The sequence below is a fragment of the Pseudoliparis swirei genome, chromosome 19, assembly GCF_029220125.1.
Source record: "Pseudoliparis swirei isolate HS2019 ecotype Mariana Trench chromosome 19, NWPU_hadal_v1, whole genome shotgun sequence".
NCBI classification, from domain to species: Eukaryota; Metazoa; Chordata; class Actinopteri; order Perciformes; family Liparidae; genus Pseudoliparis; species Pseudoliparis swirei.
The window spans coordinates 9,247,949-9,274,250 of NC_079406.1; the positions used below are offsets into that span (position 1 = coordinate 9,247,949).

The 26,302-nt window shown below is 39.3% G+C and overlaps 1 protein-coding gene across 1 annotated transcript; it reads right to left on the minus strand.

Moving 5' to 3' along the window:
- Positions 1 to 29: 29 nt before the first annotated feature.
- On the minus strand, positions 30 to 25,188 carry slc7a11 (solute carrier family 7 member 11). Its single transcript, XM_056439910.1, has 12 exons — positions 24,786 to 25,188; positions 22,983 to 23,109; positions 17,523 to 17,638; positions 15,573 to 15,698; positions 13,113 to 13,212; positions 11,877 to 11,921; positions 10,569 to 10,692; positions 5,355 to 5,458; positions 4,201 to 4,297; positions 3,654 to 3,803; positions 3,205 to 3,382; positions 30 to 810 (listed from the first exon to the last, which is right to left on the minus strand). Exons 1-12 carry the CDS (start codon positions 25,072 to 25,074, stop codon positions 755 to 757), a joined length of 1,512 nt encoding a protein of 503 aa, XP_056295885.1. The 5' UTR covers positions 25,075 to 25,188; the 3' UTR covers positions 30 to 754.
- Positions 25,189 to 26,302: the final 1,114 nt, after the last annotated feature.

Below are 26,302 nucleotides of genomic sequence, written 5' to 3' on the forward strand. Positions count from 1 at the left end.
TCCAAGTGTCTGTTCAATGAATACTAAAGGACATTTAATACAATTTATTACATTTAGTATGGCCCAAAAACATAAATCACAAATGTAGGCTTTACAATATTGGGTTTTACAATAATGGGCTTTACAATACGACATCCTCTGTCCCGGGACCTCACATCAGTTCAGGACCTTCTGAAGAGCTGCAGAGGATGATCCTGTTTCAGGATGTACAGAAGTACAATCATGTGTAATAGTTTGTTTCTCTGAAGGAAATTAAAAAGATTGATTTCCACAACACACATAACACAGTTCAGAAAGCAAGGCTAGGCTCATGGTTAGATTTGTGCCAAAGTTTGGTGTTGCAACTGGATCCAAGTCCGAACTAACGACATGAAGATGTAATACTACCACCAAGCAATGAATAAGCTAAGGAAATAACACACGTGGATGCTTAACCTTTACTTTGACTTTTGTATACAGAATTCTATTCTGATAAAATCACATTAGTCCAGCCATTGGTTGAATACAGTGCCGGGTCTTGTTCTGTTCAGACACACATTGGTTGTTGAGAAAAAAAAGGTAATCAGATGGCATTTACGGGAACATGAACAATCACAATACTCCCAGGTCTTTATTAGTCATGAAAACGCATTAAGTTACCTCACTCACATTCAGCAGATACATTCATAAGTAAATGAGTTTTATAGAGCTAGAGATCGGCTCAGTATATACAGGCCATGTATGTGTGATTACATCAAAGTGATGATCTGAACCGTTACTGCTCAGCAGGGACCACAAACAGGATGATCTGCAAGGTTCTGTTGAAGGAATCTGGGGACACAAAGAAACACAATTACGTCATCTCTCATTTTATATATATATATATATATATGGTGGTCTAAAAAAAGTGTGTGGATGAAGGTCTGGTGGATTTTCTCACGGTCTGCATTTTGAGAAATGGAGACATCTTACCATGGTAACATGCTCCAGCCTTAGGCCCCCGACCCATGGCATCAGACGGACATTTTGAATTGTCACATTGACAAAAATAAAAATCTCATTCAGGGAAGTGCAACTATGGATGTATAAAGATAACTCAATACACCATTGGAGGTTGGGCCCCATTCATTTCTATGTAAATTGATGCATGAAGCAAAAAAGTGTGACTAACAAGTAAAGATTCTCCAGCCATCTGCAACATGCATGGACCCATTGATCAATCGCACAAGCATTTCCTTAATCCAACCTCCCTGCCCTTGGTCCAGCCTCGGTCTCATCCTCAATGGAACAGAGCAGGGAAAGTAACAATGGATTCTGCTATAAGGGCATTTTACAACTTGTAGCCCCTGTTTTTAAAGTGTCAGGACTGGGAAGTTAATTTACTCCCAAAAAGTGATCAACAAATTAATATACACTACCGTTCAAAAGTTTGGGGTCATCCAGACAATTTTGTGTCTTCCATGAAAACTCACTTTTATTTATCAAATGAATTGAAAATTGAATAGAAAATATAGTCAAGACATTGACAAGGTTAGAAATAATGATTAATATTTGAAGTATTAATTTTGTTCTTCAAACTTCAAGCTCAAAGGAAGGCCAGTTTATAGCTTATATCACCAGCATAACTGTTTTCAGCTGTGCTAACATAATTGCACAAGGGTTTTCTAATCAGATATTAGTCTTCTAAGGCGATTAGCAAACACAATGTACCATTAGAACACTGGAGTGATCGTTGATGGAAATGGGCCTCTATACACCTATGGAGATATTTCATTAGAAACCAGACGTTTCCACCTAGAATAGTCATTTACCACATTAACAATGTATAGTGTGTATTTTTGATTAATGTTATCTTTATTGAAAAAACAGTGCTTTTCTTTGAAAAATAAAGACATTTCTAAGTGACCCCAAACTTTTGAACGGTAGTGTACGTCCATCCATCCATTATCTTAAACAGCTTGCGGGGGAGGGTCCGCACGATCACAACTGACACGAAGGCCGGGTACACACTGAACAAGTCGCCAGGCTATTACAGGTCTGACACATAGACACAGGCAACCATTCACTCTCACATTTACACATATGTGCAATTTAGACTAAACATTTAACCTAACCTGCATGACTTTAGAAACTGGAAAACCAGGAGAAAGCCCACTCTGACAGAGGCAGACCAAGCAAACTCCAAACATAACCCGGAGCCCTCTTAATGTGAGGCGACCTCCACAACACCACCGAGCTGCCCTGATTTCAAAATGTATTTTTCTTATTTGAATCTATTTGATGTGTCTATTTGGTATGTTTTGGACCAAATGGCATTATGTAAGGACCTGGAAGTTGTAACTCCAGGCTGTCACTCACATTTGCTTCAAAGCCCAGAGCTCTTCCTGTGGGATTTTTTACAAAGGCCACGAGAAGTGTGATGTCTCACCAAGCTCCCAAGGAGCAGGAGGATCTGGATGATCTCCTGGGAGCCTCCCCAACACCATGGATGGACTTTTTGGATCAACTCTTAACCTCTGGATGAGGTGTTTATTCCTCCCTTCTCCACACAGGAGATGAGACGGATTACATATATTTGACAAAACAATCATATGCGGTAGTTGCCGAGCTCCAGCATACATCAAACAGATACACAAAAGGATTTGAAGTTAATTAAACCAACTCAGGATGAGTCTCAGAAAAAAATTGTGTAATTAAGCAAATGTTCAATAGTCCAATAACCTTAGCGAATCCATTGGGGTTACTAAGGGACTTTTGAAAACAGTATGCTTTTTTATGTTTAGTGCACAATAAAAGAATTAATAAAAAATGAAATATTCATACAGTATATATTATTCATATTAATTTTGTATATATTAGGTAAATTTGTCATGCTCAAATCGGGGGACTTAATGAAAGAAAATAATGGTAAGAAAATTGGTAAAGTGTATGGATAATCTTACTTCTAGTCCTTTTTATGAATACAACTTTAAACACACAATTATTATTCCTATAATGCTATTCAAAAGCATCATGCATTAGACTTTCCATGCCCGATAAATACCCTCGCCCTCGCTCTAAGCCCCCACTTTAAAATGTCACACAGAAATAAATAAGTGGATTGCTCCTTTACCTCTATGCTACATGTAATAAAGGTTCAATATGACCATGTAGCGCAAAACAGATCCATCTAATCCAGTCATGTGCTGCTGAATGTCATGGTCCATTGTATAAACAACAACTTACCTAAAGCCCTTTGAATCCACTTTGGTTTGTGGTCAAAGTAAATGAAGATATAGTAGGCAGGGACGCCAGTGAGGGAAATGGCAAATCCAATCCCGGTGTTGACCGGGTCCGAGAACAGAGACAGAAAGACCATGAAGAAACACGTGAGGCAGAAGACGACCGGGATGAAGAGCGGCACCTGTGTCAGAAGTAAGAAGTGACGTTAGTTATGACTATCTATACTGTATACTGTCTGCAAGCAAATACACACATATTTGTTCTCGTGGACTATTAGTGGAAGTCACTCATTCTACTTTTAAACATTACTTTAGACTTTAAGACTTTAAGAATAAGATGAGTAATATGAGTATACAGCAAAAGTGAGTGGCCTTTATTTTTCCAACATTGTGGCACAGATTCAGATCGGTTGGAGCGCAGCGACAGATGTGGACAGGTGTGGAAATACTGACCCTGAAGGGGCGGGGGAGGTCAGGTTTAGTATATCGTAGGTAGATTAGGCCCAACACCACCACACCGATGAACAGCCACCGGAGGAAGCTCATGAAGTTCAACAGGCTGTAGATGTCTCCCACAAACACCTGGAGAATGGTCATGGGGTACTATGCACATATACACACACACATACACACACACGCACACATTTAAGAAGTTTAAATGATTTGTATCCAATGTGGGAGAAGCAATTGAGCAGAAGGTCCTATGTCTATCACGGACAAAGACAATGTTCACATTTATGATTGGCTGGTGGTAAACATTACACTCTACTACCAAGACACGTCAAACACCATAGCAACAACATGATGCTTCACAATATGTTACCGCTGATAATAATTAGTATATAATATGGAATGTAATATATTTTTATTAAATACTTTTTGCAATTGTTGTCAATGAGTTCATTTAAAATGGGGGTATGAGTAATATTGTAATGTAATTTTTTTTTCAATGATCAGCTGTTGATGTTTTTCATTATTGTTCCTATTGCAGTAAACTGACCAGTATGAGGACAGCAGCCAATGGAGTGTGCCTGTGGACGTGGATCATAGACAAAACCTCAGGGAGCTGTCCTTCTCGGGATGCAACGAAGAACATCCTGGTAAACACGCAGACACATTATATATTTATATAATATATTACACATACACTGATCATCAAATGGCTGACAAGTTGAACTCGCCCGCTCTGATTGTGACATCGATCGGTGTGCCACCTTCCTGTGTATAAGTCTGCTCTGGCCCATCGGCCTCATGTGCATTAATACTTTCTCACAAGGATAATTGTAATCAGACAAATTGTATCATGTTTGTAATCGCATTGGCCAACTTATCGTCATACAACGGTTCATAAAGTATCCTACGTCAGTGCTTCTACGACAGTCAGCCACACAGGTCATTTTCCACTCGTTACATCCATCTAGTCTTTTCAAAATAAACTTCCGTCTGTACAGGAAACAACCAATTAAGTTAAGACAACAAAACTACTTAAATAGGTTAATGGAAAGATTCTCATTTGGGTTCAAATAAAAAAGGCAACGTTGACATATCACTCCTCATTTCACACGGAGAACGAACAGTGGCCTCCCTGGTCTGTAGATATGTATTCCATGAGTGTATTTCATGTATCTATTTATTTTTACTCAATTGACAATGTGAACTAATAGGATGTGTTTACTAGTCACTTACTTTATGTGTTCCTTTGAGCCTCAGACTCAGCCATTATTTGAAGACAAAACTTTATTTTGCACAGTCATTGTATTCTATTTGTTTGTGTGTGTGTATATATATATACATATATGTTTAATTTTATATACATATATACTTTATTTTGTATTTTATATTTTACTTGTATACATCTATATCTTTCATCCCTGTTTTTTATATTTTATATTTTATTATATTTATTCTCGTGTGTTTAGTTTATTGGTGCTGCTACTGTGTCGACAAATTTCCCCTTGGGGATTAATAAAGTATATATCTATCATCTATCTATCTATTTTGAAATTGTTCAGTGTACTAACTACTATGACATCATTATTCTTTCTAGAGCTTTCTACAACTGAACAAATCATCAGTGCTATATGGCGCTAAATATTTATCTAAAATACACACGTAGTGTGTTGTCATATAAAGGCCATGAGGAAGTATCTTTACCTGGATATGGCAAAGACACCGCCATTCATGGATCCGTAGCAGGACAGGGCCACAAAAAACGGCACCGCTATCGAAAAGTTGCCCATCATCTTCTCTGCAAAAGTCTGACAAGAAGAGACAGAGAGGGAGCAAAGTGAAATATATATGTTGCTTAAAGGATGTAAAAGTGACCAACATATATATATATGAAGTATGTATCTGCTCTCAAACTAATGGTAAAAATGAAAAGAAATGCAGAATTGTATTGATCCCACAGTGGGTACATTTTGTTTCTGCATCTGACCCATGCTTGGTTATTAAGGGGCAGTGGGCTGCAGTGAAGCACCCGTGGAGCACCTGGAGCGTCTTGCTCAAGGACACTTCAACATGGAACTATGGGGAGAGCGGGGATCGAACCGGCTACCTTATGGTTACAATTTATCATGGGGATTTGTAACATTATCGCAAGATCTTTCTTTTGGTTACCACGGTAGCTGACTTATGAGGTGAGAAACTCTGCATACACACGCACGGACTGACTGATGGATACACACACACACACACACACAGACGGGCAAACCGATGGAGGAAATGATGGATAGATCGATAAACAGGGAATGCACAAGCTCTTTAGATGATCTCTCTAACAACGTAATGGCTGTATTTGTGACTGGGGGGGGGGGGGCAAATCCGCCACCCAGATGGCAACAGTACAAATGAGGAGACACAGGGTGCCTCTGGTTTTGAATCTTTAAGCATTTCATACTTAGTGGCATTGTCTCTAGCAGCTTGCTGTTCATTTAGACCAGGAGTCCCTAAACTTTTTCCTGTGAGGGCCACATCACTTGTCCCTTCTCTGATGGGGGCCGGGGTCAGTTTGTAACGGAAAAAGTGTGACGATCGCAGGGGTACATACATGTAAACATTTATTGTTTTCCAGAAAGCCACATATAACCAAATATTAATAACCCTTTCCGGGATCTTACCTAACCTTTTCGCCATTATTCCGTTCTATTAGACAGGGGCTAGTCTAGGATTTGCGTGGCCAGACTAATAAATGAATAGGGCCGTAGTTTGGGGACCACGGATTTAGACTGTTGCTACTAGCCTGTCTCCTGTTTCTTTTGTTCCAACAAAAAAAAAAACACAAATTTACATTTAAACTTTTTGGAAGGAATAGGTGACTTGTCTCCCTCCAGCCTCTTGTGTTCTGACTCCAACTCTGAACAACACACTGACAATGTTGTAAAGAAAGCAAACAGGTAGAGCCTCTTCTGTTTAATGTGAGGTAGAGTTTGAAAAGGAAGCAGGGTTCCACTGTGAATGTATGAAAGTGTTCAGCTATGAGTTCAGTGAATTGTAGCGTGTCTTATTCAATCAACTGTAGTTGGTAAGATGATATGTGATCAGTTGACAGAGCTGCTGGCAGTAATTGTCTTAATTGGGTCATCCAGAAGTGGGGGGAAAAAAGCTGCTTATTATTCATGAAGTGCTGATTAATCACAGTCCACGTGTACGGGCTGCAAGTGAAACATGTGCATTTGTAGTTTTATACAGATGGACACTGAAATGTTGTTTTCACTTGGGATCATTTCTAAGCCACCACTCCACGATGGTGCAATACTGTTACGCTTGACTTCCATTTAAATACAAATTTTAAATATACCTAACAGCACAGGGAAGAATTAAAGAAAATGGTCATGAAATTTGTCAGAAACCCAAGTTTCATGCATTCCACCTACAGTCTGGAAATAGGATTATTCCTGAAAATTATGTTTTTTACCATGTAAATAAAACAGATCTCAATGTGTGCTGTTATGATTTGGGATGTTTTAACTGACATATTTATCTTCCATGAGACTGAAGAGGGATATTGTTTTTGCTGTTTTTAGTTTTCTCTTGTGATTGAATTTGATTGAATCTGATTGTTAATTTTAGAAAAAAAGTTATTGTTAACTTTTACAGAAGAGCAATAGAAAGCCCTCTGACTGGAAACACAGGCTGGTTTCATCCAGCATGCATAGCAAAACCTATCAAAGACTGCTTTACAAGAATGTATAATGACGTCACAGGACGGGAAATTAAAACGGCACAGAACATCATTGGTACCCATCTACTGAGCTTCAGTGATGTTGGCGAGAAGAGTAGGAGCTTAAAAGATTCATAGGATATTAAAAGACAAAACCCACCCAGCCACAACCTGTTCATACTGCTGCCATCTGGCAAGAGATACACATGATGCACATAATACACTCATTTAAGGTCCTCAGAAGTTAAGTGCTTCACTTACTTTGTAGCCCCGAAAGAATACAAACAAATTACGTGTACTGTTATTCTCAACTTTCTGCCTAAATTGAGAGAATAACAGTACACGTAATTCTTATTAAAAATGTCATAATATCCCATATGAAAGAAAACAACATGGATATGTGACTTTCTAATTAAGTCCTACGGGCAAATATAAGTGAATTCAAAAAGTTTACACAGATTAGCTCGCTGTGGCCCTTCCCCTTGCCATTGTGGAAATCTGGATCATTATTCATGCCTACTACTCATTATTGACAAATGCTGTCATATTCATTGAATATGTTGTGTACCCATGACATCTATTGCTTCTGTCCATCCGGGGAGAGGGATCCTCCTCTGTTGCTCTCCTGAAGGTTTCTTCCCTTTTCTCCGCTGTTTTTTTCCCTTCGTTTTTTTGGGACAGTTTACAGTTTATGTGTACAGATTGAGACGAATTTGTAATCTGTGATTCTGGGCTATACACAATTAATTGAATTGAAAGGAAGAGAGTAGGATCCAACCTGAGGCAAACATTAGATGTTGGGACCATAACCATAAATAATTATACTAATCTTGTTTGATGTCACAGTATAGGGATATCCTCTGAATGTATGTATTGCATGAACTACTTTTTGAAGAAGGTTTGAGTTTCAAAATATATAAAGAAAATACACTAACATAGAACAAATGGATTGTAAAAAGGAAAATAAATCCAGGGTTCATACACCGGCCTGGCTGTAAATAGTATTGATGTTGCACCGGACAGAGGGTAGGCCATCGATGTGTCAAGGCAGCGGGGTCGAGAGAGATCGTACTTTTGGCACATGCTCACACGCTAACGTTCTAAAGGGACTGGTGGAAGTGGTGTATTTCAGTGCTCTCCAGAATCGCTGACGCCACCTTCTAAGTGCTTTCTTTTATCACCACTGTGTTTGTTCCAAGTGGCCACTGTGGAGTTTGTATTGTTTACACATCTCGGTGACGTTTGCCTCTGTGGTGTTCAATTCTGCTGTTGATTTAATAAGGAGTGTCAAGCTGTTCACTAGATGTGGCTTGATGAGGCTGCTTGCACCCTGCCTTGTTTCCATAGACTTTCTATTTATTGTTCATCATTTGCATTTAATTGACTTAGTTCTGTCTTTTTTAGTACATTATATCTGACCTACTTTGTCATCTTAATTCAGATTAACATTACGGCACTTTTAATTTGAGTCAAATAACTTTTGCACTTTTGCTTAAATATTCTAGTCATCTTCCCATCCCTGTTTATTGCCTCAAAGCTAACATTCTTATTAGCTAACGTCACACCCAGCATCAACACATGTAGCATTGTATTTACTTGCTGGTTTGGCAGAGCTGTCAGGCCTATCTTAACCCTCCTGTTACCTTTAGGGTCAATTTGATCCCATTCAATGTTTAACGTCGGTGTTCTTTGGGGTCAATTTGACCCCAGGCTGTTTTTCACTGTGTCAAACATATAAGAAATATCAACTTTTTTATATATTTAAAGGGCTATATAGGTTGTCAACAAACAAACATAAAGTACCTCACACTTAAACCTGGGAAACAATATTAATTGTAATAATTTTCTGGAGGTTTTAATTGCTGGGGTCAAATTGACCCCGAGGGTAAAATATGTTAGTAAATGTTAAGGTAACAGAAGTAGAGTTGAACTAGATTTTGGTTTGTCCTTGTCAAAAGACATGTTGCTGATGCTGTCCTGTACAAAAGTAAAGGCCGTCTATGGAAGTGATGCATCTCACTTTTTGGATAAAACTGACGCAGCCCACTCCTCTCATTGTTCTGCAGCTCAAGGGTACCTAGATGTGACGGGCTGCAGTTGGACCCTCTTGAAATAACAGGACATCATGAAGAACAGCTTTTAAAATTGTTTTTTGATGGTGGTACAAATGTATTCCAGTGCACCCTGAAATGAGGGTATAGTTAAAAATGCCAGTTGTGTGGCATATTGATTGAGAATATAAAACAAATTCCACCAGTCGCCACTGGTGCGTACTGTCAATCAGTGACCTCCAAATACCAGACACAATGTGAAAGTTTAAAGAATCTAAGAACAGATAAAGTGGTGAAATGACTAAAGGAACATGTCTGATGTTGGAAATGTGCTAGAACAAAAAAAACAGCAGATTTCACTCCGCTCATTTTTACCCCAAATTCAATGGTCTGCACAAAGGCAATTGCATTGTGTAAAAATAAGGGGTATTAGGGTATTGTGCATGAACCTATAAAGTCCCCCAAAGTCCTATTTAAATTAGTAAAAAAAAGAACAAGACGTTTGATTTGAATAAAATCCTAAACGATGGATCAGAATAGACAATGCTGCTCCCAGATAGAGACACGAGAGGGAAGAAGCGTAAACCGCGAACTATATGCTGCCTAATCCCTTTAACTTCTGACATGATTATGTTTGATACGCAGAGTTACCTTATCCATACACTCAAGCAAAGCTATCCACGTTTACATTGTCTCGTACCAACAGTCCAGCTTCGTGTGTTTTTGTGTTTCACTCATCCATGTCTTTAGAACACAAAGGAATTGCAGACAACAATGTGACAGAGGAACCTTTTAGTCCCTTAAAAAGTAGTACAGGGACTAAAATTACCGAGAACTTCTAGCTGCAGACGCAACTTATTGCTGTCATTGGTTAGGACTAGAAGCGCTACATTAACATTCAAAGGGCTTGGGCTGTAACAAATCACAGCTCTTAGTAGGTCAGTTCACACTTATGCCGTTATCAGCTGCTCCAACAACAAACAGAGACTTTGGAGAAGAAAAAAACAGAAAGCAAAAGCTCAATGAAATAAACTGTATACGCCACTTTAACAAAGGCTCCATTAAATCATAAGGCATTGTGAGCAGCTGACTACAATGGCTAAAATATAAGTGTTTGTGTTTTCCTTTTTTAGCCATTCCATTTGTATTACTTACCACAGCGACTGCATCCGAGGCCAGGATCTCCTCTGCTGACATCACAGTGTGGTACGCCACATTGGTCAGCACGTAGCAGAAAGTCACAATCGCCATGGAGATAGAGATAGCTAATGGTATAGTCCTGATGGCATGAGGTATAGTAACAGTATCAGTACTGTAATTACTGTAATTCACTGATGCATCTCATTTACCTTTATTTTACCTCTGTCATGACCTCTGGCTTCCCCTTTATCTGTATGTTATTCATCTACGTAAAACACTTGTTAACATATTTCAGGAGGATATACCATAAATTATCAAATAAAAGCTATTCTGCAATGTGTTGCTTAGTTATTGTTTCTACTGGAGATATGAACACCATGTAGTTTAATTTCTTAAACAGATGACACTGATGGATACTCAAAAAGGAGACAATTGAAAAGCATTTATTGGGGACTGTTTTAAGTGGCGGGACTAATCCACATTTGATGCTCTCGTGAGTATTTGGGCGGCTGTAGCTCATGGGGAGCCTGGTGGCGGGGCTCCAGTTGCTCCCCGGAAGCATTACTACAGCCCACTGCAGTAATGACTAAGGATGGGTCAAACGCAGAGAAGAATTTCTCCACTGTGGGATCAATAAAGGATATATTATTAATTATTATTTGTTGCAACAGGATGGTGTGTGTGGGATTCAGTCAAAAAGCTACAGTGTGTGTGTTCAAAGTAATGAAGAATCATGGCTTCCAGTGCAACAGTGTGGCTAAATAATGTGTTATAGACCATAATGGAGCTCTATGATACAACCAGATAGATAGGCTTTGATTCACACCCAATACCTACTTTAGTCACTGTGGGAATTGTTCACAGAACAAAATAATTGTTTGTCTATTTTAGTTTGGTTTTTGGTCTCTCTCTTTATTTGCTAAATTCTCACCTGTGTTCACCAGCAAGTCAAAAACGGTGTCTGCTAGCTATTAGGCAGGTAGTAGTGTACAGCGGGTTTTCCCTGAAAACAGAAGCCTGCTGGTTGATGAGAACCATGAGAATGAAGTCATGCAATAAAGTTGCAAACTTAAAAAACAAAAGATTAAACTGAATTGGAGAAAATTAGAACTGCCGAGCTGGAGATAACTCCTTATGAGTTCATCACAAGCAACTTCTTTCACAAACAAGTAGTCTAGTTGTTGAGATACATAATTAGGAGTATTACTGCTTTAAGGTTATTCCCCAGTACTATGGTGTAATTTGACCTTTTGTGCAACTACTGCTGACTTTAAAACTTGATGGGAAATATGCTGATTGAGCCAATACATGTATTAAACTTACCGCTCAGGGTTATCCACCTCCTCTGTCAAAAAGTTCAAATAGAACCTACAAAAGGAAACAGTTATTGTATTATCTCCAAGGATCAATAAATGGTTAATCATGTACAATGTATACAAATAAATGTATATAAATGAAGAAATACAAAATGATATATGTCAAACTGAGACAAGTTAAAGATATAGTATGAGGAATTTGGTGGCATTGAGGCGTAAGTTTGCAGATTGAAACCTCCTGAAACATATTGTTGTTAGATTGACAGAAGGAGAGTGATGTGCTTAGGACAGAGATGTCTGGAAAGACATTGAGTGCAGGAAGAATTTGGTTGATGTTCTTTTGAGATGGAAACCCACTTTCTGAGAATGGCTTTTTTGGCTTCTGCAGCCCAAAGTAGGGCGCACGTAAAAAAACATTAGGATCCTTTCAAGCAAACGTCTGTTTGATAGGAAAGACTTTGAATATGCCAGTAAATGGTAAATGCTCTGTATTTCTAAAGCACTTTTCTAGTCTTCTGATCACTCAAAGCACTTCAACACTACTAGGCATCATTCACATCCATTCGTAGACTGATGGCATGGGCTATGACAGTAAGTGTCTTGCCCATGGACACATGGACGTGGACTAGAGGAACAGGGGATCAAACTGGAGTGTGGCGAGTGATAAAGGGCGTTGCATGAGGAAGACGGACGTAAGCGAGGTGGTAGACAACTGACTTTTCATGCTGTGGCGATGTCAAAAGGAGCATACCTTGCAGTGGCGTGAACAACGAGCTGCTAAGATGCAGCAGTAAAGGTAGAGAGAGAGAGAGAGAGCAGGCCTGGCCCCGACCACTAAGGGAAGGGGATACCCTTCATGCATGAGGAGACTGACTGTGGTTGGTTCTGGTGAATAGAATCATCTGACCGTATCTTCGATGATGAAGAAGGGAATACCTTTCCCTTCCAGAAATCGTCGACCGACGTTCCAGTCTCTGGATTTATGGACACGGATATGGCCGAATCGATAACTACTGTGAGTCGTCAGGTTGCTGATAATGAGAAGATCTCGTAAGGAGAGCTTGATTCTGATTGTTTTGTCATGGATGCAGGATGGTCTTAAATTTAGATGGTTTGGATTAGATAATGCAATTTGGTTTGAATCACAGCCTCTCTGTCGTTGACCAGGTATAAGAAAGCTATAAGAAAGCTTGGCAGGTGATTGAGAGTGTGTGGTGTGTGTGTGTGTGAGGACCATACCTACCAGCCAGAGTATGCATACATCCCAGAGTAGAACGCTAGTGGCATACCAGCCAGATTCATATTGCTCAGCTCGAAGGCATTCTCAAAGTTCCTGGTCTCTCCTACAAACACACACACACACGCACACACACAAACACAAGGACATATTGTTATTCCTGCTGACATTTTGAAGCACCATAATCGCCCGTCAATAAAGGGTGATTATTGCAGGAATTGATTGATATGTGCAAACAGTTACTTCAGAAGACCAGTGGTGATCATAGTCATAAAAATAATAGTAACCATAAAAGTAGATTCAACAATAAAACAGATGAATGCAGCAGTACTGTCTTATTCGCTTGGCATAGGTACTTCAGGCAGATTAAAAAACTCTCAATGTAATCAGCGTTCTACTTTATATAGGAGCTCACATTTATGAACAAAAACTGCTCATAAAAACACATAACAGATTATAATAGGACTATAATTTTGAACTTTAATGTTGATAGCCACAAAACTTGTTGTAATTATCACTCTGTGAAGAGGTGCAGAAGTGAATACCCTGGCTTCCCATTTGTGGTTAGGTAATAACTACAAGATTAAGATTCTGAAAAATACATAAATTTACATCATTCCCAATCAGTTTTGAAAATGCAATTCTATTAGATTGTGTTATAAATAGTTAGGTCTCCATCGTAAAACTTCATCGGGAGTAGAGTTTTTGATAACTCATACTCTCAAATGAATAATTCATAAAGACTAGTTCATGCCATTTTAAATAGTAAATATATACAGTTTACTCATCTGGTTTAAACATCTGCATGTTAGAGAGAGCCAATTAGGATAAGCCAAGGACCCGTGTTCCCAACAGGGGCCTGGATTCACGTAGAATTATACATGGGCATTAAAACTAAAAAAATACCTATAAACCTCCAAAAACAGAGGCAGAAGCCTGGTCATCTGTGCTGAGGCCTTTGTTTACCTTTACATACAGATTAGAAGATGAACTATGATAACTATTATCCTTTCTTTATTGGAGGGTCATAGGATGAATAGGTGAACGTTTCCCAAAATGCATATGCATAAGCAGATTTAAAAGTGAGGTCCGTAGCTGAAGACGGTCTCCATGCGCAGTGATGGAGGGCCTCCTCTAACACCAGCAGTGAGGACATTGGGAAATGTCCTCACTGCTGGACATTGGCAAATGTCCTCACTGTTGCTTGCTGTGAGCAGCTGTGTATCACAGACTGCACAGCTTCAAGGGTGTATTCAAAGGACATGTTGTTGTGGTTTGAGACAAAAGAACCTATGTTCATTTTTAAAGCTGAAAATGATTTGTGAAGTCTGATAATGTTGCCGAGAAGGTGTTTGCAGCTCGCAAAATGTGACTCCAGACTCTTGCTTATGATTGAACATAAGCCAGTAGGTGGTATTTCATTGGTTCCTTATATCTGTTGCAAAAACAACAACCTAATTACTTCGAGGGACAGCAATCAAATACAGCAATTAAGCCTGACAATGGATTTGAAAACCGCAGGTCCAAATCAAAGAGAAAGGACATGGTATGTGCAAGCCACTGCAGTACTATGTATGCCTGGCATACACGAGACATGCTAGTACCAGCCTGCACTGTAGCTCATCTTCAAAGGCTGTGCCTAAGCTGTATGTGTGGAGTATGAGGTAGTCCTGATGGGTAATGTTAGGGTAGCATCACACCTTGTATGGTAACCGCTGCCATCAGTGTATGAATGGGTGTAAATGGGTGAATGATGACAAGTAGTGTTTTGAGTGGCTGGAAGACTAGAAAGGTGGTATACAAGTCCATTTACCATTTATAATAAATACATCAAGCATAACACCTCATTTCCACTGCATGGTTTGGTCGTGCTCGACTCAACTCGACTCAACTCACATTTGTACCAGGTCCTATTCCCTAATTCCTTTTCCACTGCGGATAGTACGGATAGTGTAGGCGGGATTCTCAGCTGAAGGCAGCATGCAACTGCTGTGACATCATCTTCAATGAGACACTGGTTGAATCCTTTCATCGGCAACTAAACAGAGGAAAATCTTTGTCAGTTGTACGGCGAAGTAAATAGCAAACTTTTGCAGAATGACATTTTCTTCTTGAAATTTTGGTTGAGTAAATAAAAACCACTGAGGTCTCTATTGACGTTAGCTTAGCTTGTGCAGAATGTCCTGTGTTTCAATCGTGACAATTCTCTCTGAACAATCAGTGGTCGGCAGTGATTTGACTTCTAGTACCGAGGATACCACCAACATGGTACCAACAAGTACCAGGTACTATCCACAACTTCTGCTAATGGGAAACCAAAAAAGAGCGAGTCGAGTTGAGTACAGCCGGTATATATCTTGGAGTTTATAGGCTCTAGAATAATACCAATAGAGACAATTAGAGGTGATGATGATGGTGATGATGGTAATGATGGTGCTGACAGTGGTGAAGATGTCGATGTCTTACCCTTAAATAGCTGGTACATTCCTGGAACTATGATGATGCTGATGGCCAGCAGCTTGCTAAAGGTGAGGAAGATTTGTATCCTGGCTGTCCATGTCACACTCATACTGTTCAGGTACATAATAGAAGCTACAGGGACAGAGAAAGACATGCCGGACTTAGGTTGCTAGAGAGACATTTTAGAGCACACGGTTTGTTGCCAGTGACAACATTCAGTGCCAATGCAGCAAGGAGTGTGTCCTTCATAAGCAAAGAGTTAGGTTGGTCAAGATGATGAATGGGCCTGGGGCATGTCTGACTTAAATGTGTAGACTCAAGTTTGTGTCTCAACATATTTCAAGAGTTCATGTTTGTATCTTTTTAACCGTAAATCTGATCTTTGCATCATAGATCTAGATTGTACTTCTGTGAATCCTTATGGAGGGATCCTCCGATGTTGCTCTCCTGAAGCTTTCTGTCCTGTTTCTCATTGGTAAAGTTGTTTGGGGGAGTTTCTCCTGAACTGATGTGAGGGTCCTGGGACAGAGGATGTCATGTGTGTCCAGATTGTAAAGACAGAGGATAATTTGTGATTTTGGGCTACACAAAATGTATTGGATTGAATTGAATTGTGTTGGGTCCGACTGTAACATTTGCCTTTACTGGCACAGATCTGAGCAAACATTTGTTCGGCTAGCCTGCAGAATTCTGAGAAGGAAGCTGAGAAAATGTGACATTAAAGGAAAGAAATGTATCTGTGCACTGGATTAAAGCTGCCAAAACCACTGGAGTTGTTATTTTATCCGTCACTCTTTTAAAACATATCTGTATCTTTGGACTTCTGTAACATCTTTGTAACTAATTAAATGTGTGATAATGTGAGAATGTCTCACTGATATACTCATTGAGGTTTTTATCCTGCATCTGGCCTATTTATAGGAGTGCCCACATAACTACCTTTTCATGCAATATGACACATACATACTACATAATTATTCAGTGAATAGTAAATTTAAAACACATGCATGAATGTGGATTTATTATGCCAAGGGAATATTTGATTTTGAGGCAGGAATGTTAGGAACTTTCTTGCGTGAGATATTAAACAACAGCGTCAATGTAGGTTGTATTAAACAGCTGTGGTACTGTCTATGTTTTCATTTAAATCACACGTTAACTAAGACATAATTAATTTACTCAACTACACTACAATTATGGAGTACATTTAGCTTGTTACAGAATTAACTACCAAACTATATAGTTAATAGTTTAAATAAGTCCTATCTGAACCACATACAACAGAGGGTCATACACATGTCAGTAATGTAAAAATGAAATAACATACATTTGAATTAGTGTGGCTGTTGCATTGAGTGAATGCATTTACTTGTTGTGATCTTAAGTGCACATCATTTGTTCTTGAGTTTCGTTTGCAAGACATCTTTATCTCAACAAGAGTTCCTGAATAAATAAAGCTTAAAGTAACGATGTAACAAATACTCAAGATGCCCCATAGTATTGTGGTGGCAAGTTTTCCTGCAAGTCAACCTTCTCTTTCTCCAGCATTTCTCTAGTATTCAAAGCAGAAATGTTAGAAAAAGTAATCTTAGTAAAAAACTCCAGCACAATTAAAAGTCCTGCATTCAAAGTTATACTTGGTTCAAAATTCTGATTCCAGCATCAAAGTAGGATCAGCCAGCAACACTCTCTCTCTTTTATCTTATCATATTTCAAAGGATGGAATTATCATACACAAAATATTTTAAAAAGTATATTAAAAGCACGTAGAATAGTGACTCCATGAGTGTTATAGTGGGTAAGTTAAGTGAACACCTCAGTATCTCCTCCACCACTACCTTCCTCCCGCTTTAGAGACATGCACATTTCCTGTCATTGAATGATAGGGTTTAACAGGTCAAAAGGCTAATATCTGTCTGACATTAAGTCACACTGATGTATTAATGGTATACATACTTATGCCGATGGCGGTGGCCAGTTTGACAGCCATAGGGGGGATAACACAGGGCATGAACAGAGGCTCCAGGATGTACTGACCAAAGGCCAGAGAGATGACTGCCGTAGCTGCAGGCCTAGAAGAAACATAAGGACATATTGATGGAAGAATGGTAAATGGACCTGTAATTGTATAGCACTTTAATGGACCTGTACTTTTTTAGCACTTTGATGGACATGTATAGCATTTTTCTAGTCTTCCAACCACTCAAATAGCTTTCACACTTCTCATCATTCACAGCCATTCATACACTGATGGGAGGAGCTACAGTTCCACCTGGCCAGCAGGAGTAGCTCATATTCACACATGTCCATACACCGTAGACATTTGGGGTTAAGTGTCTTGCCAAAGGACACATTGACATGGGCTAGTGAGGATCGACCCGCGAGCCATACATTGAACTCCACACGCCACAGCCGGGTATTGACCGTCTCACAGACTGTATGCAGACCCTTGTGGTAAATCGTGGTACATTTTTTTACTTAAATTACATTGCTATAGAATACCCATGATCTACCCGTAATTCATTTTAGATGATCTGTGACTTCACCTGCATAACAAATGTTGAGGCTCCATCCACGACTCCAGAATATTGTATAAAATGATTGAGCTGGACTCATGAGAATCACAGACAATTTCTTTTCACTGCTTCAATTGATTGAATTTCTGATTATGAATAATACAAACGTACATACTGATCCGCTCATACACATATGTATACACACATATTCAAACTCCTAGTTATATACTGTATGGTCATCTCCACATACATGTATCTACACATATATATTATCTATTTGGTCTGAAAGAGTTGAGCTAGTTATTTTAGATCTCTTTGGATGATGCATGTCATTAAGCCGACTGCCAGCAGCCACATTTAAAGAAATATAATCGGATTGATTGGGGTGATGAGGCACATAAAATTAGTCGATTCCCAAGACTTATGCTGCATTCACACCAAAAGTCAATGCACAGACGAGAATGGATGTGAATAAAGCAAATCTTCATCCAGTTATTCAGGCGTAGTCGGTGAAAGTTACCGAGCTGTGTGAGCCTACGGTTGATGTTTTGTATAAATATATATATATATATATATATATATGACATTAATATGAACCCAGACACGGGGTGTTTGATGCTCCGACATTTGTGGGAGTTCTACAACGAGTATGAAGCAGAAATAGTGGTTATTTATTCCATGGTGGATGGCGGAAATTATAACTGTTTCCATGGAGATAAGACTCAGAGATAAGCCACGCCTCCTCTCCAGCGCAGGTTTGAATGAATGAACCACAAATAGTCGGGTAAGTATACACATGCAAGTAAAGCGTTGTGAATATTCATGTGAACACAGCATTACGCATTTAACTTGAATGATATGTCACCATGCTTCTTGTCTAGCCCTCAAAGCGGTGAGGGTCTTATATGTTGTCATGATTATGGTCTGGAATTCCTCAAATGTGTTCATGATCCCCTGGATTAAGAAGAGGCTCTTCCTTGGAGTTTATTTTCCATTGTGCTGTTAGGAAATCATGGTTTCAGTGATCGACGCTTCCCCTTTTGATATCGGACGGGTACACACAAGTATCCTCAGTACTGATGTCTGGTTCGAATTAACGACATTATTTGAGCTCGAATCCGCCTTTGAGGAATCGAAATTCCTGATTTCAATCACCGGGTTAATTTGAGCTGGATAATAGGACATTTGATCGACTTTGTTGAACCACGTACGAAAAATAGGTCCCAGATGACCCATGTGAATGATCACATCCCGCATGTGGAGAGAAGGCAAGATACTGAAAAAAGGCAAGAGACTGAACAAAATCACACTGCTTGAAGAATGAACAACATTTGAATAGATCTGCAAATGCAGTGATTAAGTTCAAGTTCACACTTTACGAGCTGCAATAAATAGCCCAGTAGTCTATGAAGGCCCACTGTGGTTTAAAAAACACGGACATCTGCATGGCTGAGTTTTACTAATCATGCACTGACTAAATTTGTTAAAAAAACACACACAGACACACACACACACACACACTTGTGTTTTGTGTGTGTGTGTCCTCTGTGTGTGTGTGTGTGTGTGTGTGTGTGTGTGTGTGTGTGTGTGTGTGTGTGTGTGTGTGTGTGTGTGTGTGTGTGTGTGTGTGTGTGTGTGTGTGTGTGTGTGTGTGTGTGCGTGTGTGTGTGTGTGATATCCGATGGGCAGCTATAGACTTGGCTTCAATAAGAATCAAATAAGGTTGGCTGGTCCCACAGGCCCGTCTTATGGCTCGTCAGTGTTTCCCTCATTTCCCACAGCAGCCACTGAGCTGCTAAAGCCATGGAAATCTCTCTTTGTCTCCCTCATTCTTGTTTTCATTCTCTGCCTCTGTCTCCGTTCATTTCCCATGGCTTCCATTGAGTCCCACTAGCCTGAGGCCAGCATAACATTGGACAGCTCAAGATAGCCACTGGACTATACTATTCGCCATGGCTATGTACATAGACGGCTGCACACAGAGCATTTTCTCACCTCACCAGTCTAAACTGAACTCAGTATCTCACCTCACAAGGTCGCAGAAAGATATGGCTTTTTTTTGCTCGATGTCCTGGCTTCCGTCACCCAACACAGTCTAATAAAAATTATGAAACAGAGATTATGTGCTCGAGAAACACATACTCTTCCATCTTTAATTGCATTGTGTGTAAATAGCTTGGGTTGGACTGAAGCTTGTAAGGCTTGTAAGGTAGCTCTGAAACGGCTGTAGCTTTGTTGGCAGCTGCAGAAGCGACAGCTGCTGTCAAATCTGGGTTCACAGCATTAACAATTAATTTCAATAACTGGAAAATATTGCACAAGAAGGAAAGAAAAGAAATGTATATTACACCGTACACTGTATGTTATACTGTATGTTCTAACCACTCAATAACTCTATTTCTATTTTCAGCAGTTGTTCGGAGCTATGAGAAAGCCCCATGTGTGAAAGTTCAGTTATCTGCTTTGGTGTAGAAAATGGGTTTTAATCAAACGAAATCAAAGGAATCATTGATTTTTTTTTTGTTTTGAACATAATGACTAAAGTCAATCATCAATACTATTGCCTAACTTTTCATCACAAATCGGTTACATCAAACTTCTTTACAAAGCTACAGCTAGAGCTACAGATTGTTGTAATTGTAAATAGTGCATTCTTGTGGAGTGTCCTACAACCAGGAGTGCTTCTGAAGGCAGAGAAAACGAGAGTGTTGACGTTAGCAAAGCCTGACACAGATCCATTCCAAACTCCATTGAGAAAACAAGCATTTTAAAACGTGTTTTGCTTGTCAGCTGGACAAATCGGCCTCATTCTGTAAGTCATTTAAGGTTCCTTTATTTGTTTATCGCTCCTATTACCTTTGGTGTCAGTTGGACCCCATTCAATGTTTAACGTCTCTAAATAAATGATTGACAGCATTTTTTTGGCTTTATTTCATGACTTTTCCTAATTTATTGGGGACAACTGGGTAAACATAAAATTCACATGATGATATGTTTTCAATGTCCTGTACACATCTTGTACCCATCGGTGTTCTTTGGGGTCAGGCTTTTTTTCACTATGTAAAACATTTAAGAAATATCAACATTTTACACAGATTGGTGTTGGTTGTTTTGAACGATATTGAGGTCACTATCACATAAAATTGTATAATCTTCAAGTTGTAGGGCCCTAACCCTACATAACCCTTGTGTGGTGTTCGGGTCTGTTGGACGAATTATTATTTTTTCAAACTCAGACTCATTAGCCGTGGCTTATTTTCAATAACCACACACTGTACATCCCTTCACATGCCTTACAAATAAAATCCTTCAAAATGTCTGAAATTGTGTTTGTTTTTCCTGGGGTCAAATTGACCCCGAACATAATCCATGTCACTATTCTTGATACCAGAAATTGATTTTCCTTCCAAATGTTATAGATATAAAAAATATGTACTTAGAAATAATATAAAGCCAATAAAACACCAACAAATATATATTTTTCCAATTGTAGGTCAATCAGTGAGATTTTAATGGTGATCTGCATATTAGTCGCAAACAGGTATTTTGGAGATATCAGGGGGGTATTTTTTTTTTTATTTAAAGGGCTATTTAGGTAGTCAAGAAAGAAACCTTAAGTACGTGACACTTAAACTTGGGAAACAATATTAATTCTACTGTCTGACTTGCTAAATACAGTGAACACCCTCAAAGGAATTCACGGAGGGCCTCTGGATGATGTCATGAACCCAGACATGACAGCTTTTCGTTTCCCGAGATACAAAGGACTTCCATAGAATGTACAAAGCAGCAATAGTGGTGATACAAAGGGAGGCCCTGCTCCTCTCCAGCCCATTGAGCATGAGTCATGCGAACAAACACACACGATCAAACTCCCGTGAGTAACGAAATGGGAACATTTTCTTTTTGTGTTTGGTGCGAACGCAGCATAAGTATCCAGTCGGATCAGAAAGTGGCAAAGTGAAATGCTTTTGCTTGTCTTCACTGGACAGTTAGTTAACACACTCAATTCAAGGGAATCTATGTGTACTGCTGGATCATGACTGACTGCACACGATGCCTCTTTAGTGGAGCATGGTTGTGTAAAATGGCATGGCGTGTCACAGTTGATAGACTATTGCGAGTTTTGCAGTCTGGCAAATGGATGGGATTGGTGAGTTTACCAAAGTTGAAAAGTACAGGCATTAATTTCACCATGATCCATCCACTGTTTATGCAAAAGTGAAGATAATAGTTAGGACATTAGTTAACGGCTGTAAACACCATTAGAATTCATTTAGATTGGTGCTTTGTGTCCGATATTCACCATCTTTGAGCTATGTTTTGGTCTTCCTAGATGACACCACTAAGAATGAACCAAGACATTGGATCTGATCAATTTATAATTTTATTTTTTGCACAGAATTCACAATACGAAAAAAAGACTGAATTGCTAGTCCCAAATGAGTCTACTGAATGAATAACATTAGCAGGAAGCTTTTGTTTAGTTGCCTAGGGATAAGTAGTGTTTTTTCGGACATCCTTTGTGTTGTGACCACTGGAAAGGCCTTTAGTTTTACATGTGAATGATAGACTTTAGTGGCCATATAAATTATGAAAGAGGTAAAGAAGGTAGGCGGGTTATGTAATATAAAGAGCAACAAAGTAAGCTTTGAGACACAGGACTTTCACCCAGGAGACCGGCATCCAACGTTGACTTGTTTGAAATCACATATATAAGTCTCAATGAGGTCTATCGGACGGCCCTGCACAAGTACACTAAAGGGTACTCAGTGTGTTAGAAATGACCAAGCATATGTATCTGAAGAGTTTGGAAGAAACATGGTGATTTGATCCATTCTTAGAATAAATGTATTTTAAATCAGGCTCAGTACACCTGAGGTGAGGAGGCAGACATTACCTTATAGCAATGAGATCAACCCATAATCTTATGAAGGCCATCTGAGGTCCAAAGGCTTCCAGTATATATGTGTAGTGGCCACCAGACTTCTTGATGCAGGTCCCCAGTTCAGCGTAGGACAGGGCTCCTGCAGTGACAGAGGTGACGGATTAGCTCTGGCCCTGAAGCAAGAAGGCAGGAAAACAACAGTCCCAGGTCTCTTTAAGTGTCTCAGCCACATCTATAGAAATGTACAGTCCCTCTCAGGGCCCCATGATCACCCAGATATATTATGACTGTGAGAGCCTTTTGGAATCTCAGAACAAAAAAACAATTCCGGTGGACACATTTTAATTACAAGTTAAGGGAATATGAATTAAGGGAAGCTAGAAAAGGGTTAAGGAAGGCGATTCAGGGATAATGTGCTTGGACTTTTCATTACTCTGCAAAAACTGAAGGATTTAAGGATACTGCAACAATATATGCAACACAGATGTGCCCAGAAATACTTCAGCACTGCAGCACCAGTATTTCGATCAACTTGACATTGTTCTATAACATTTTCCCAGTTACGCTGTGGAGGCAAACACAGTCGCTGCTAGTGTTTTGTTTAATCGATTGGAGTCAAAATGAGGAGGTGTGGGTGGATGGAGGCTGTAGAAAGACCCCAGAGATCTGTTCAGAGCAGATAAGATTATTATTATTGTGAATTTATAGATATATATATTTATATATATACCGGTATATATATATTCCTCTTAAAAAGGTACAACAATATTCCTATTCTTTAGTTTTTTTTGTGCATGCTTATTTAACAAATAGTACACACTACTGTATGTACTACAGTATTTGCAAATATTAGTGAGATGAGATTATCAGTTTTTACATAAGTGAGTCGGTGTAGTTACAAGTAGTGAGTTAAAACATTACCTTCTGCTTGGATGAACATGTTCATATGTTTTTTAAACCTCCTGGTACCTTTACATTTACTAACATATTTTACCCTCGGGGTCAATTTGACCCCAGCAATTAAAACCTCCAGAAAATTATTAGAATTAATATTGTTTCCCAAGTTTAAGTGTGAGGTACTTTATGTTTGTTTGTTGACTACCTAAATAGCCCTTTAAATATATAATAAAGTTGATATTTCTTATATGTTTGACACAGTGAAAAACAGCCTGGGGTCAAATTGACCCCAAAGAACACCGACATTAAACATTGAATGGGGTCAAATTGACCCTAAAGGTAACAGGAGGGTTAAGAAAGAAAAAAAACATGCAAACAATAATTAATTTGCCTTTTTTAGACAATATTGACAAAAGCTACTACATGTATCCAAGGACCAGACACAGTCAACTCACAGTAACGCTGCACCTGTATGTCAGATTTACAATAAAGCAATTTATGTTGCAAAAGAATACAATCTTGGGCGTCATCATTGATGAATATACAAGCACAACCAGCAAAGCAAGCACAGCTGTGTGAGGTCGGCCTGACTTCTGTATCAAGTTGTGTAGGCTATTTTCCTTATTTGTTCATAGGAATAATGTAATCAGTGTCCTGACAGTAAACACTTTAAGGGTTTTTTGGGAGTTTTTCCTAATCCGATGTGAGGTCCTGGGACAGGGATGTCGTATGTATACAGATTGTAAAGCCCTCTGAGGCAAATTTGTAATTTGTGATAATGAGCTGTACAAAATAAACTGAATTGAATTGAATTTAGTAACATTCACCTCCACCAGAACGTTTCCCATTCAATGTTACTACTCTCAATTTAAGAAAGACATATTTTTCTTCTACTGATCGACCTTTGAACCAACTCACCAAACAGGGACAGCACACCGCAGGCGATCCAGACGACGAGGGACATTCCTACACTACCCGAGTGCTTCAGGATGCCCTTTGGAGAGATGAAGATCCCAGCTCCGATGATGGTGCCGATGATGATGGAGATCCCTCGGAGCAGGGTCACCTTCTTCCCTAGTCCCACCTTCGTGTCGTCCTCGTCCAGCAGTTTCCCGCCAGAATGTGACTGGGTCTCATTTTGGGAAACTTTGTGTCCACTTACTGCGACCTTTCCATCTTTTTGAGAAGGAGCCGGCCGTTTGTTCATTTTTGAAACACTTCCCAACACTCCAAACCACACAAAGTCCGTCTCCCTTGAAATCGAGTCAAAGTGTATTTCACCTGGGAGCTGTCCCTCTGGTGTAGCCACTAGCCTGGAACCACTCAGCCTGTGTGACTGGTGCAGGCAAAGTTACAAAATACACACACACTCTCTCTCTCTCTCTCTCTCTCTCTCTTGTGTGTGTGTGTGTGTGTGTGTGTAACGTATCAGAGGGTGGCTCTTCCCCTTTCCACTTACATTTTTTTTCTTCTTGTCCCTCTTTCCCAATAACTGGTCTGTGTTGCTGTGTCACCCGTTGACTGTGTTTTTGCAGTCCCCCTCATGTATCTGTCACGCCTCACAATAAAACCAGCTGTGGCTCACTGGGGTGTTTCTTTGGTGCAAGGCAATCATGACACCGCAAACAGGGTTTCACTCATGATGAATGATTTCTAAGTCAACATATCCACTTCTGTGTATCTGTTTTCTCTCCAGTTTCTCTGTTGTTTCTTTTCAATTCAATATCATCCAGTTTTAGTCTGAGCTCAAATTTGGTGCATCACAAAAGTTGTAGTCTCAATAGCTGTCCTCAGGTAGTTTCTTCCACGGCAACCAGGAGAAACAAGTTTGACAGCAAATCAGACAGCAGCCACTTTAACACGATTTCTCACAGATTACTTTGCATTGTTTTGGGCTGTGGTAGAGAAAATTGTCTCCATTTGTGCTTCAAAAAACAGAATTACTTTGCAATCACTTTCAATTAAACCAGATTGCTCCATAAGACAAACAACTCATTCAAGTAGGCACTTTATTAGAATACAAATATCGTTCTATCTGTGCAATATAATATAATAATTGGCAAAAAAAGATTAATTAATAACCTGTTTTCCACTGAAATTGTTTTAAGATAACAATAAAGTGCAAACTGAAAAAATAAGTCAAAACAAGTTCAAATATTTGACAATAGAGAGTTTAACATTGCACATATTTTCCAAACAACAATAAAGTGCAAACGTTTTATCATTATTATACACTGCAATGAGCTTCACACTACACATCTTTTTCAAACAGGGTTGCAGGCTTGACACGGTCACTCTCAATTCATGCTTCATGTTGAGCTCTTGTTTTGAAGGGCAACAGCAGGAAAGCTAATCTCACAGAGGTAGAATGTGGCGAATCGCCAAGAATCTTAAACAACTTAATCATTTGCACGAAAATACAGGCATTCACTCTT

Excerpts from the sequence above, each read along its gene's own strand:
- slc7a11 (XM_056439910.1), bottom strand. The coding sequence starts at position 25,074 with ATGAACAAACGGCCGGCTCCTTCTCAAAAAGATGGAAAGGTCGCAGTA. Across the intron at positions 17,639-22,982 it reads GTTGATCTCATTGCTATAAG|GCCTGCAGCTACGGCAGTCA; the intron begins GTAATGTCTGCC and ends TGTTTCTTCTAG. Across the intron at positions 5,459-10,568 it reads CCTCGGATGCAGTCGCTGTG|ACTTTTGCAGAGAAGATGAT; the intron begins GTAAGTAATACA and ends TCTTCTTGTCAG.